We start from the raw sequence: 11,056 nt of genomic DNA on the forward strand, positions 1-11,056 counted from the left end.
TTGACATTAACTACAGTCCAATCCATCTTTAAAGCACCTGTTCTTACTCCGGAATTTTATGGAACCACCCAAGGCGTTGATAAGAAACCGTCCCAAGCTGCACAGAGTGGCCTCCAGTTGAAGAGAACACTATCCAGAGGCAGGCCTCGACGAAGTGGGAAGATCCACGGAGGGGAGAGGGGCAGGAACAGTGGTCACTGGAGCCTCAGGAGCATGTTTAACTCGACCGAGAGAGAGAGAGAGAGAGAGAGAGAAGAGGGGTGGCAGGAAGAGAAGGATATGGATTATTAAGTGTCCTTATTGTTGTATGAAAATTAATGTCACTGTGCAGTTTGGACTCCGGCAAGACTCGCTATGGCAGCATAACTACAGGGGGGGAACCAAAAGGTAACACGGACATGAGGGATCTCTGGGATAAGAGACGACCCACCACACCACCGTCAACGAACCTGAGTAAACGTGTGAATGTGAGGGGACGACAGCATACAAATATCCCAGTTCACCAAACCCTCCATATCCATGATCCCTCCAGATCTGTGCCTTTGCCTAAGAAAAAATATACTGATCAAAGGCTTAACTAAATAAATGTGTTCAGCCTCGACTTGAACACTGAGACTGTGTCTGAGTCCCGAACACTGATTGGAAGGCTGTTCCATAACTGTGGGGTTTATAAGAGAAAGATCTGCCCCCTGCTGGAGTCTTCGTTATTTGAGGAACCAAAAGATAGCCTGCACCTTTTGATCTAAGTAGGCATGGAGGATCGTACTGGTAAAGAAGTTCACTCAGATACTGCGGCGTGAGAGTGTTAAGTGCTTTATACGTCAGTAGTAGTATTTTATAATCAATGTGAGATTTGATTAGGAGCAGTGTAGATGTTTAAAACAGGAGTCATGTGGTCAAATTTCCTATATCTAGTGAGGACTCTTGCTGCTGCATTCTGAACTAACTGAAGCTTATTTATGCACTTACTTGCACACCCAGACAGTAAAGCATGACAGTAATCTAATCTAAAAGTAACAAAAGCATCAACTTGTTTTTCTGCATCCTGTAACGACATCATATTTTTAATTTTAGCAATATTTCTAAGGTGAAAGGAGGCGATCCTGGTGATATTATTCACGTGAGCCTCAAAGGAAAGACTAGGGTCGATGATAACACCAAGGTCTTTGACTGCTGTACACGCTGAAACAGAAACACCATCCAGAGATGCTACGTAATCGGAAAGTTTGCTTCTAGCTGCATGTGGTTCTAGTAAAAGTACTTCCGTCTTATCTGAGTTGAGCAGAAGAAAGTTATCAAGCATCCACTGTCTAATGTCCTTTACACACTTCTCAACATTGTTAAGGTGATCTCTCTCATCTGGCTTTGCTGAAATATACAGCTGTGTATCATCAGCATAGCAATGGAAGCGAATACCATGTTTATCTATAATTTCACCAAGTGGCAGCATATATAAAGAGAAAAGCAGTGGGCCTAAGACAGATCCTTGAGGAACACCAAACTTTACCTCAGAGAGTGTGGAGAACTCACAATTTACATCAACAAACTGATGGCGATCAGTCAAATAAGACCTGAGCCAAGAGAGAGCGGTTCCCTTTATTCCAACAACGTTCTCAAGTCTAGCAAGCAGTATAGTGTGATCAATGGTGTTAAAAGCTGCACTGAGGTCGAGCAAAACAAGTAAGGAGACAAAACCCTGATCAGAGGCCAATAACAGGTCATTAACCACCTTAACTAGTGCCGTCTCTGTGCTATGATGAGGCCGAAATCCTGACTTATACATTTAAAAACTTTTATTCATAAGCAGATGTGAGCAGAACTGCTGTGCTACAACCTTTTCTAGAATCTTGGAGATAAAGGGGAGGTTTGATATTGGACTGTAGTTGGACAGCTGACAGGGTGAAGGTCAGGTTTCTTAATTAGAGGGTTGATAACTGCCAGTTTAAAGGCTTTAGGTACAAAACCAGTGCTAATGGAAGAGTTAATTATTTTAAAACAGGTTCAATTCCCTCTGGAATGATCTGTTTGAGGAAACTTGTAACAGGTACAGAAAGTGTTCTGTTAAAACATGTGTATTGATTGTTATAATTCTCACAAAATGGTTTTTCATATATCTGGTGTACCTGCCTGAATGAGCACCTTTCCCCTTTAATTGCTGTGATGTCATCATGAGCCTACATAATTTCCTGTTTTGTCTCCTCCTCTTCCTCTTGGCATTGTTATTGCATGGAAGAGGTGGGTTATTTTTGGCTCCTGCTAATCCTCATTAATCTTTATTTTAATTGTTGCTTTTATGTCTATATCTTTACTGCAAATTATGTGTATTATGTTATTTTACTTACCTGTGTGGTTATTTTTGTCATTTTTCCCAATTTAAGTTATATTTGTGTCTTTGACCGATGTGGAGATGAAAAGCACATGGTAATTAAATCTACATCACATTTGTTTTATAGAGCAAAATAAGGGTGATTGTACTCAGAGGCTGCTTTTATTTCTTTTACATCAGATAAAAGCCAGTGAAACCGCCGCCTGTTGTCCCGTGTCTGTCTCCACTACACTACACAACGCAGAAAAGTGATTTTATAACTGGTGTCGCGAGCCACCGGTTACACGAGGGATCGAGAATGCAGGTTGATGATTTTGATGAGGAAATTGATGAAATTAGGTCATTTTTACAAATAGGAGTGAAGCTTTGTACTTGATTGTCTGTTATAATTACACTGCTGTCTACAGGGTTACTTGCAAAATAATTTGGATTTATTTTAACCGTCTGGATTTCTTGCCTGATGTTTTCAACTTTATTATTTAAAAAGTTGATGAAATCATTACTACCTATTGATGGTGTGCATGTGAGTGCAGTGCTTTTATTTCCTGTTCATTTTGCTGCAGTACAGAATAAAAATCTAGGATTCTGCTTATTTTCTATGAGGGTGGAGAAATATGCTGATCAGCAGCACTAAGAGATTTTCTATAATTTAGGAGATTCTCCTTCCATGCTATTTGAAATACTGTTAATTTTGTTTGACGCCATTCACGTTCTAATTTCAGAGTGGTGATGATCATTATACCACTTGCAAATTTTTTTCTTCCTGATCATTTTGGTCTTAAGGGGAGCTCCATCATCTAGAGTATAACGTATCATTGATTCGAGGTATTCAGTGGCCCAGTCAAACTCTGCAGGGTCTGACGGAGATCTATTTAATATCGTAATTTCTGGAAGGATTTCTGTAACTGCCGTGAAAGTACGCTTAACACGGTAACATGGTGAGGTAGAAATGCAATGACTGAGGCAGATTTTAAAAGAGATGAGATAATGGTCTGAAATAACTTCAGACTGTGGAATTATGACTAAGTTTTTTATTTTTTATCCAAATGTTAACAAATCGAGAGTGTGTCCACCACTATGAGTGGGTCCTATAACATTCTGATTAATTCTACTGAATCCAGAATGGACACAACTGCTGCTCTTAAGGAGTCTTCCTGATTATCCAAATCAATATTAAAGTCACCAACAATTAATGCTTTGTGTAAAGAAGGAGCTAAATTTGTAATGAAATCTGCAAATTCTATGAGAAAATCAGAGTCGGGCCCCTGGGGGTCTATAAATAATAATTAGTGGAATTAACTGACTGGACCTGCTTTCGGACACTGAATATTTTATGCTGGTGTAAAGAACTTTAAATGTTTTACATTTGTGTTTAGTCTTTTGTGTGACGCTTAGATTATTATTATAAATAGCTGCGACTCCGCCTCCTCTGCCATTTAGACGGGGTTGGTGTATGTAACTATACCCAGGAGGACTCGCTTCATTTAATGCTACATATTCATTCAGTTTAATCCACGTTTCTGTCAAACACATTATATTAAACTCCTGGTCGGTAATAATTTCGTTTATAGTCAGCGCTTTAGACGTGAGAGATCTAATATTCAGCAATCCTATCTTTAGATCAGAGGTGCTGCTGTGCGTTCAGTCCTATTTAATTTTATGTTAATCAGGTTACTAAAACAGACTTTCTGATAATTCCTATATTTTGAGAAATAAGAGCAGCACCTTCCCGAGTGGGATGAATACCGTCCCGCCCTAACAGGCCAGCCTTGCCCTCAAAAATGCTCCAATTATTAATGAAGCCCACATTATTTTTGGAGCACCACTCGGACATCCAGCAGTTCAGCGACCATAACCTGCTGTAGGCTACATCGCCACGTCGCATTGGGATGGGGCCAGAGCATATTACAGCATCGGACATTGCCTTCGCTAATTTACACACCTCTATAATATTACTCTTAGTAACCTCTGACTGTCGAAGGCGTATATCATTAGCTCCTGTGTGAAAAACTATCTTAGAGAACCTATGCTTTCCTAAGAATCTAATCTGACCTGCTATGTCCGGCGCCCTGGCTCCCGGTATACACATGACCTGTGCTGCTGGTGCCCCTAAAGGTCAGAATGGAGTCTCCTAAAACCAGAGCTCTTTCAGGTTTCTCAGCAGGTGCAACAGGAGAGCAAACCCTGTTGGACACGTGAAGCGGAGAGGAATGATGCTCCCGTGGGCGAGCCTTAGCGTTAGCTTTGGCTTTGCGAGTATGCCGCCGATTCGTCACCCATTCGCCCCGCTGCGAGGGCTCTAATGCCGGAGTCGGGGGAATATTAACTTCACCTAGGGCATCCAGACTTTCCCCTGCAGAACCTGGACTGCCCTCGCACTCACTACTTTTCTCTAGACTCCTCTAATGCTAAGATTTTCTCCGTCAACGAGCATTAAATTTCTCACAGATAAAATTATCGCTAACAACGGAGGACTAAATGTCACACTTCACACACTGAATGAACTGGATGTTCGCCATAGCAGAGAAATTACGTACCTTAATGTGTTTACTGTAGTGTGTTCGTAGTTCTGGTGAATGATCTCCACTCACTGCTTTCGAACCCTCACACAGGGAAAAAAGCGCTCTTCCGAAAGCAAAAATAGACGAGATAAAGCCAACGGAAAGTAAAGAATGCAGGAAATTAAAACGATATTTTGATATTTTAAAGCGATGAGAGAGGAAAAAACGAACTGTAAAAATTTTTTTAAACGCCGATACAAACAAAATTCCCGCCCAACAGTTCAACAACCGGACTTAACACACATCATACACTTCGCACACCCATCATTCAGTACCACTCACACTAATCATTACCACAAAATGTTTTCATGCTTTTTTTTTCTTCCGGGTTTGCTTCTATTTGTTCTTTTGCACAATATTCTGTCCACATTTTTTGCCACTGTTTACTTTATCTTGATTGCTGCTATTTGCTCATTTGCACAATATTCTGTTTGCATTTTTCTGTTCACTTTATCTTGTTACGACAGGTTCACTGGCGGAGCTATTTTGTGTATTGTGTATTGTCTTGCACTGTCTTGTGTTGTCTTTTGCACTGTTTGCACCAGGTTGCACACATTCACTTTATGTGGCAATGATTTTTTTCTACTAATTCTTGGCCCTGTGGTTTTTTTTTGTTTCTGTTGTTTTATGTTCTATGTAGCACCAGGGTTCTGGAGGAATGTTGTTTCATGTCACTGTGTACTGCATCAGCTATATATGGTTGAAATGACAATAAAAGCTTCTTGCCTTCTTGACACTTGACAAACTTACACTTATAAAGAACTTATTCATTTTTATCACATTATTTGTGTAAAGCTGCTCTGAGACAATGTTTATTGTAAAAGCTCAATAAACGTGAATTGAATTGACTGAGTGAACAGATTTGTAAATTTATTTGAAAAGTAAAAGCAAATTAATCGAAACTGACCAAACCCTTAATGTAGAGATGATCATTATGGTGTTTATAAGTAACTCCTACTTACTGAAAGAAGATGCAAAGAGAAAGATAAGTGCACACAGGAAATCTTATTTAGAATATTTCTTTATTGGTGTGTACAGACGGCTATTCAGAGCCTCTGTGTTTATTCACATTTTCTAGAAGTATTTTAGAATTTAACAATACACTGATGATCACTTGCATCCTCTCTACATGGTGTACTGATGAGTTCACGATGAGAAATCAATTTAATATCATGTCACTATGCTAACAGCACTAACAAACAAAACAGATTGAAATGTACAGAGCACTTGGATGGAAATGTTCCTGATGTTCCTGTGGGAGGAGATCAGTCCGCTGAAATGCATATAAACACAACACAAAGGATCCAGTAATCATGTGCTGATGATCTGTTCTACGATTTATCACAATAATAAATTCACAATGTTCTCATCAGCAAGCGTTTAGATATTTAATACGTAAAGAAACTAGGCATGCTTACAGAGAGCCGATGCTCAGAACTGAACTCAAAAATAACCCAGAATTATAATTAACGTTAATATTTATTCTGGGAAAAAAGTAACCAGTAGCATGTAACCTGCTCACTAACACCAGTGTTCACATTCACATGCCTGGAAATCTGTGCATCAAAAACCTCCTGATAAACAGATGATTACTACAATGTTAAACTGCACTGAGAGGGCGGGGTTACAGAGAGCTAATGAGAACTGAGAGGGCGGGGTTACAGAGAGCTAATGAGAACTGAGAGGGCGGGGTTAGAGAGAGCTAATGAGAACTGAGAGGGCGGGGTTAGAGAGAGCTAATGAGAACTGAGAGGGTGGGGTTAGAGAGAGCAACTGGGAACTCAGAGGGCGGGGTTACAGAGAGCTAATAAGAACTGAGAGGGTGGGGTTAGAGAGAGCTAATGAGAACTGAGAGGGCGGGTTACGGAGATCTAATTAGAACTGAGAGGGCGGGGTTAGAGAGAGCTGATGAGAACTGAGAGGGTGGGGTTAGAGAGAGCTAATGAGAACTGAGAGGGCGGGTTTAGAGAGAGCTAATGATAACTGAGAGGGCGGGGTTAGAGAGAGCTAACGAGAACTGAGAGGGCGGGTTTAGAGAGAGCTAATGATAACTGAGAGGGCGGAGTTAGAGAGAGCTGATGAGAACTGAGAGGGTGGAGTTAGAGAGAGCTAATGAGAACTAAGAGGGCGGGGTTAGAGAGAGCTAATGAGAACTGAGAGGGCGAGGTTAGAGAGCTAATGAGAACTGAGAGGGCGGGGTTAGAGAGCTAATGAGAACTGAAAGGGCGGGGTTAGAGAGCTAATGAGAACTGAGGGCGGGGTTAAAGAGCTAGATAAATTGCGGGGGCAACATCTGTGCTGCATATTTACTTAAAAATCGACATTTTCAAGAGGAATCAAATTTCCTTTTTATTTTTATTATCTGTGTTTACAATTGTTTAGACAGGAAATGATGTCATACATTCGATTTACAGTAAAACCGCACGCTGCGCTGGTCCGAGTCCATCCTGAACACATACAGGGTTCTAATGGAACAAGTGGGTTCTGTGGGTTCTTTCATCAGGTATGAAAACTTAGTCACTTCTTTTTCACAGGCATTAGATGTGGAAGAGGAACACAGCTGGAATCATCATGCAGATGTAAACAATACCACAAACTCTAAAAGTAATGGTTTATAAAGGTAAAGTGTATACGGTCGCTGAAGCTCTGCAGTAGGTCAGGAGTCAGGTTGGGTGTGGTGAAGTGTGAGTGTGTGTATGTATTTGGGGGGGGTTATGGTGTGTGTGTGTGTGTGTGTGTGTGTGTGTGTGTGTGTGTGTGTGTGTGTGTGTGTGTCTGCTGATGAGCTCAGAGATGAACATCAGACTGAAGGCCACACCCAGTTCCTCACAAGTGTGAAAATCTAATGAGCTCAACATTAACTACTTACTGATCCAAGCTTTAGCGCAACTCCAGCTCACTATTTAACAAACGCCAGAGCCAGAAGAGACATGGACCAGATACAGAATCAAAAACTGGACCAAAAAAACACCAGATCAACATAGAAACAGAACCAGTAAAGGAACAGAAATGAAACCAGAACAGAACTGGATCACTAAAGGAATGAGACCAGAACCAAGGAGACTTCAAAGAGAATCAGATGAATTCAGGATCAGTAGCTTAATATTTCTACCATTTCTGCCTCTGTTTTCATCTGTTGCTTTTAAAACCACAGCGTCCTCTGATGTCTCTGCTCACTCCAGTGACATCACACACTAGTCCACTTCAGAGAAGTGAGGAACCGGATTTGAAACACAGCACATGGTTAAACACTCAGTGCTGATTAGACGCAGGAGAAGTGCCATGTGCTCCTTAACATGTCGACCCCTCCACCCGTACCATCATCAATACCCAGACAATGGAAAACACTGTAATACTGACACACAGTGGTCAAACCTGGAACTACACTTTAGTTTTCTCGATAAACAAGTCACACAGACTTTTAACTCACAGCAGGAAGTTAAACACACTGGACTCCTGATAGGGTTAGAGCACTAGCATTTCACTGGGATTTCACCAGTACAAGGTACAAACCAGGTTTTACAACCAAAACGCGCGCACACACACACACACACACCCTATATCAGAACAATGCAGTTAGAAAGTGTTAGTGTTGGTCACAGTGTGTGATACAGTTTACTAACTAACACTACACTCATAATTTACAACTGCGTCCAAAATACAGTGACGTCCTACAAGCATTTCACCATCCAGCAAAATGATCCTTCAATCAAATAAAAGTCAAAAACACTGCATCTATAACATTTTATTTATCTTTGTGGTTAAAATGTATTTAAAGAATAAATGTACATTTCTGCAGCAGAATCAGATCAACATCTCAGTAGGTTCCTCACAGCCTCCATTACACTCATCACCTGATCAATAATAAACCTCTACAACTTCAGTGGCTCGTCTTTACCTTTACAGAGATTCCTGAATAAAATCAGCTGTAAGAGTGTTTCCTTACACACACACACACACACACACACACACACACACACACACAGTGAAAACAGCAGGATTTAGAGGCTAACAGGAACCCTGTATATTTTTATATCGTTATAATTCATAAATTAAGAGGACGAAGTTCTCACTGATCAGCTTGTGTTCCAGATTTAATCCTTCATGCTTCTCTGGTGGCACCATCTCAGTTTAACCTGAACATCATCTCTATTGGAAAATAAACATTAAAGAAGAAGAAGGAAAAGAAGGGAGTTACTCAAAGAAGGGGGTCGTCTGACCCTGAGTGAGAGCGAGAAATGGTGCATAAGGTGCAGGATTTGTGTAGTGTGTGTGTGTGTGTGTGTGTGTGTGTATGTGACTGCTCAGTGTTCACCGGCCCACAGGAGGAAGTGGAGGAGCCCCTCGCATTACTGCAACACACACACACACACACACACACACACAGTAGTGTTTTGTTGAAACATTCACTGCTTTTTAAACCATGTATAATAAATCCAGCTGTGCTCCTCGCCTGAGGAAACTCTAACCTCTGGTGGCTTTACTCGGGTAGATCTTAGTGAGGTGTCTGTACTCATCTGGTGGTGGAAAATCGTCCAGCGGGTGAAACGAGTACTTCGATTCAAAATCATCTGCAGGAGAACAAGACCAAATACACGACATAACTACAAACTACATAAAATCCAAAGATTTTTTTCATGAGCTTTAACTCGACTGTAGGTGAAAATCCCTAGGGGCGGGGCTTATATCAACTCAACCAATCACAATTATGATCATGTGACATCATGACTAATCTGTCATTGGTCAATTTCTATGTTGTGTGAAATAAAAAAAAATGTTTTATTTCCTGCTTTAAAACTACAATATCCTCCACTGACTCTGCCCACTCAGCACCTAAACCCCAAGGTGATAAAGTTCTGCAGGAGCATTTTAATGAGCATCAGAGGCAGCGTTATGTGGACACCAAAATTATTTAAGACCTAAAACAGCGAATTTAAGACTTTTTAAGGCCTAAAATTTTGATGGTTAAATTTGAGACTTTTTAAAACTTTTTAAGACCCTGTGGAAACCCTGAAGATCAGATTTTGTCCTAGTAAGAAACTCACCTGCAAAGGAGTGGGAATTCTGGGTGCTGTGGGCGTGACCGTTACGAGTAGGGGGTGGAGGAGGTGGAGCTCCAGCAGGAGAGCGTGAGGGAGGAGGTGGAGGTTTACCCCTACTGGGAGCATCAGAGTATGTTCGATATGGTGGAGGAGGCGGAGCTTCACGGCTGTTCCGAGGCGTCTGCGCAGGTATTGGAGGAGCTGCAAACGAGTTTATTTCAATTAAATTAAAATGCTTAATAAAAAACAAACAAATAAACAGCCAGCGCCACTCACTTACCTGCGCCACGGCCGGGGGGGTCGCGTACTGGAGGAGGAGGACGGGCGGCGCCTGGGGAGGGGCAGGGACTTGGTGGTGGAGGGGGCGGGGCATGAGCTCTTGTGGGGGCATGACCTCCCGCTGGGGGTTTCTTACTTAGCGAGTTGTGCCTCTGTGGCAGTTCAGGGGCGAGCTCATTCACTGGACTCGACGATCCATTTGACACTGACAGCTGCTGGCGATACGGGGGTGGGGGAGGGGGAGGGGCTAAAGAAGACGAAGATGAAGAAGAAGAGCGACTGCTGGCTGGAGAAGGAGGAGGTTTCACTGGAGGAGGAGGTGGAGCTGGTGTGGGAGGGAGGGGCTTGTCACGGTTATAAGTAGGTGTGGCACATTTTTGAGAAGGAGTGGGTGGAGCATTGCCACGGCGACTTGCGGGAGGTGCAGGAGGAGACGGCTGGTGGGCCGGGGTCTCACGCTCATCAGGGCAACCAGGAGGGCGGGGTGCAGCAGGACGAGTTGAAGGGGGCTGAAGTGAAGACCTTCCAACAGAACCATCTAACACACACACAGATCACACAAAAAAAAACAACTGAAGTTCTTGTTGCGGTTTAGGCACCACACTGAGACAGTGGGACAGAGGCAGAGAGATAGTGTGACAGTGAGACAGACAAACAGAGGGGCAGTGGGACAGTGATGCAGTGGGACAGACAGACGAAGGGACAGTGAAACAGACAGTGGGACAGACTGACTGTGGAATTGTGAGACAGACTAAGAAACAGTGGGATAAACAAAGGGACAGTAAGACAGTGAGAAAGTGGGACAGACAGGTAGTGGGGAAGTAAGACAGAGAGGCAGTGAGACAAAG

General features: G+C 42.3%; 2 protein-coding genes across 3 annotated transcripts in view; one reads left to right on the top strand and one right to left on the bottom strand.

Moving 5' to 3' along the window:
- The window catches only part of LOC310716793 (uncharacterized protein), a 116,634-nt gene that overhangs the window by 40,631 nt on the left and 64,947 nt on the right, over nt 1-11,056 (top strand). The window lies entirely within an intron of this gene.
- The window catches only part of wipf2b (WAS/WASL interacting protein family, member 2b), a 30,878-nt gene continuing 25,712 nt past the window's right edge, over nt 5,891-11,056 (bottom strand). The window contains exons 5-9 of one of the 2 annotated variants that reach the window (XM_083524227.1): nt 10,210-10,746; nt 9,933-10,130; nt 9,357-9,458; nt 9,194-9,239; nt 5,891-9,036 (exon numbers count right to left, since the gene is read on the bottom strand). In XM_083524227.1, the coding sequence (XP_083380353.1) occupies nt 9,199-9,239; nt 9,357-9,458; nt 9,933-10,130; nt 10,210-10,746 (878 nt within the window). In that variant the 3' untranslated portion in view covers nt 5,891-9,036; nt 9,194-9,198. The remainder of the gene's footprint in view (nt 9,037-9,193; nt 9,240-9,356; nt 9,459-9,932; nt 10,131-10,209; nt 10,747-11,056) is intronic. The other variant, XM_083524228.1, reaches the window with a different exon arrangement.

The sequence above is a fragment of the Silurus aristotelis genome (genome assembly GCF_946808225.1).
Source record: "Silurus aristotelis genome assembly, chromosome: 21".
NCBI lineage: Eukaryota > Metazoa > Chordata > Actinopteri > Siluriformes > Siluridae > Silurus > Silurus aristotelis.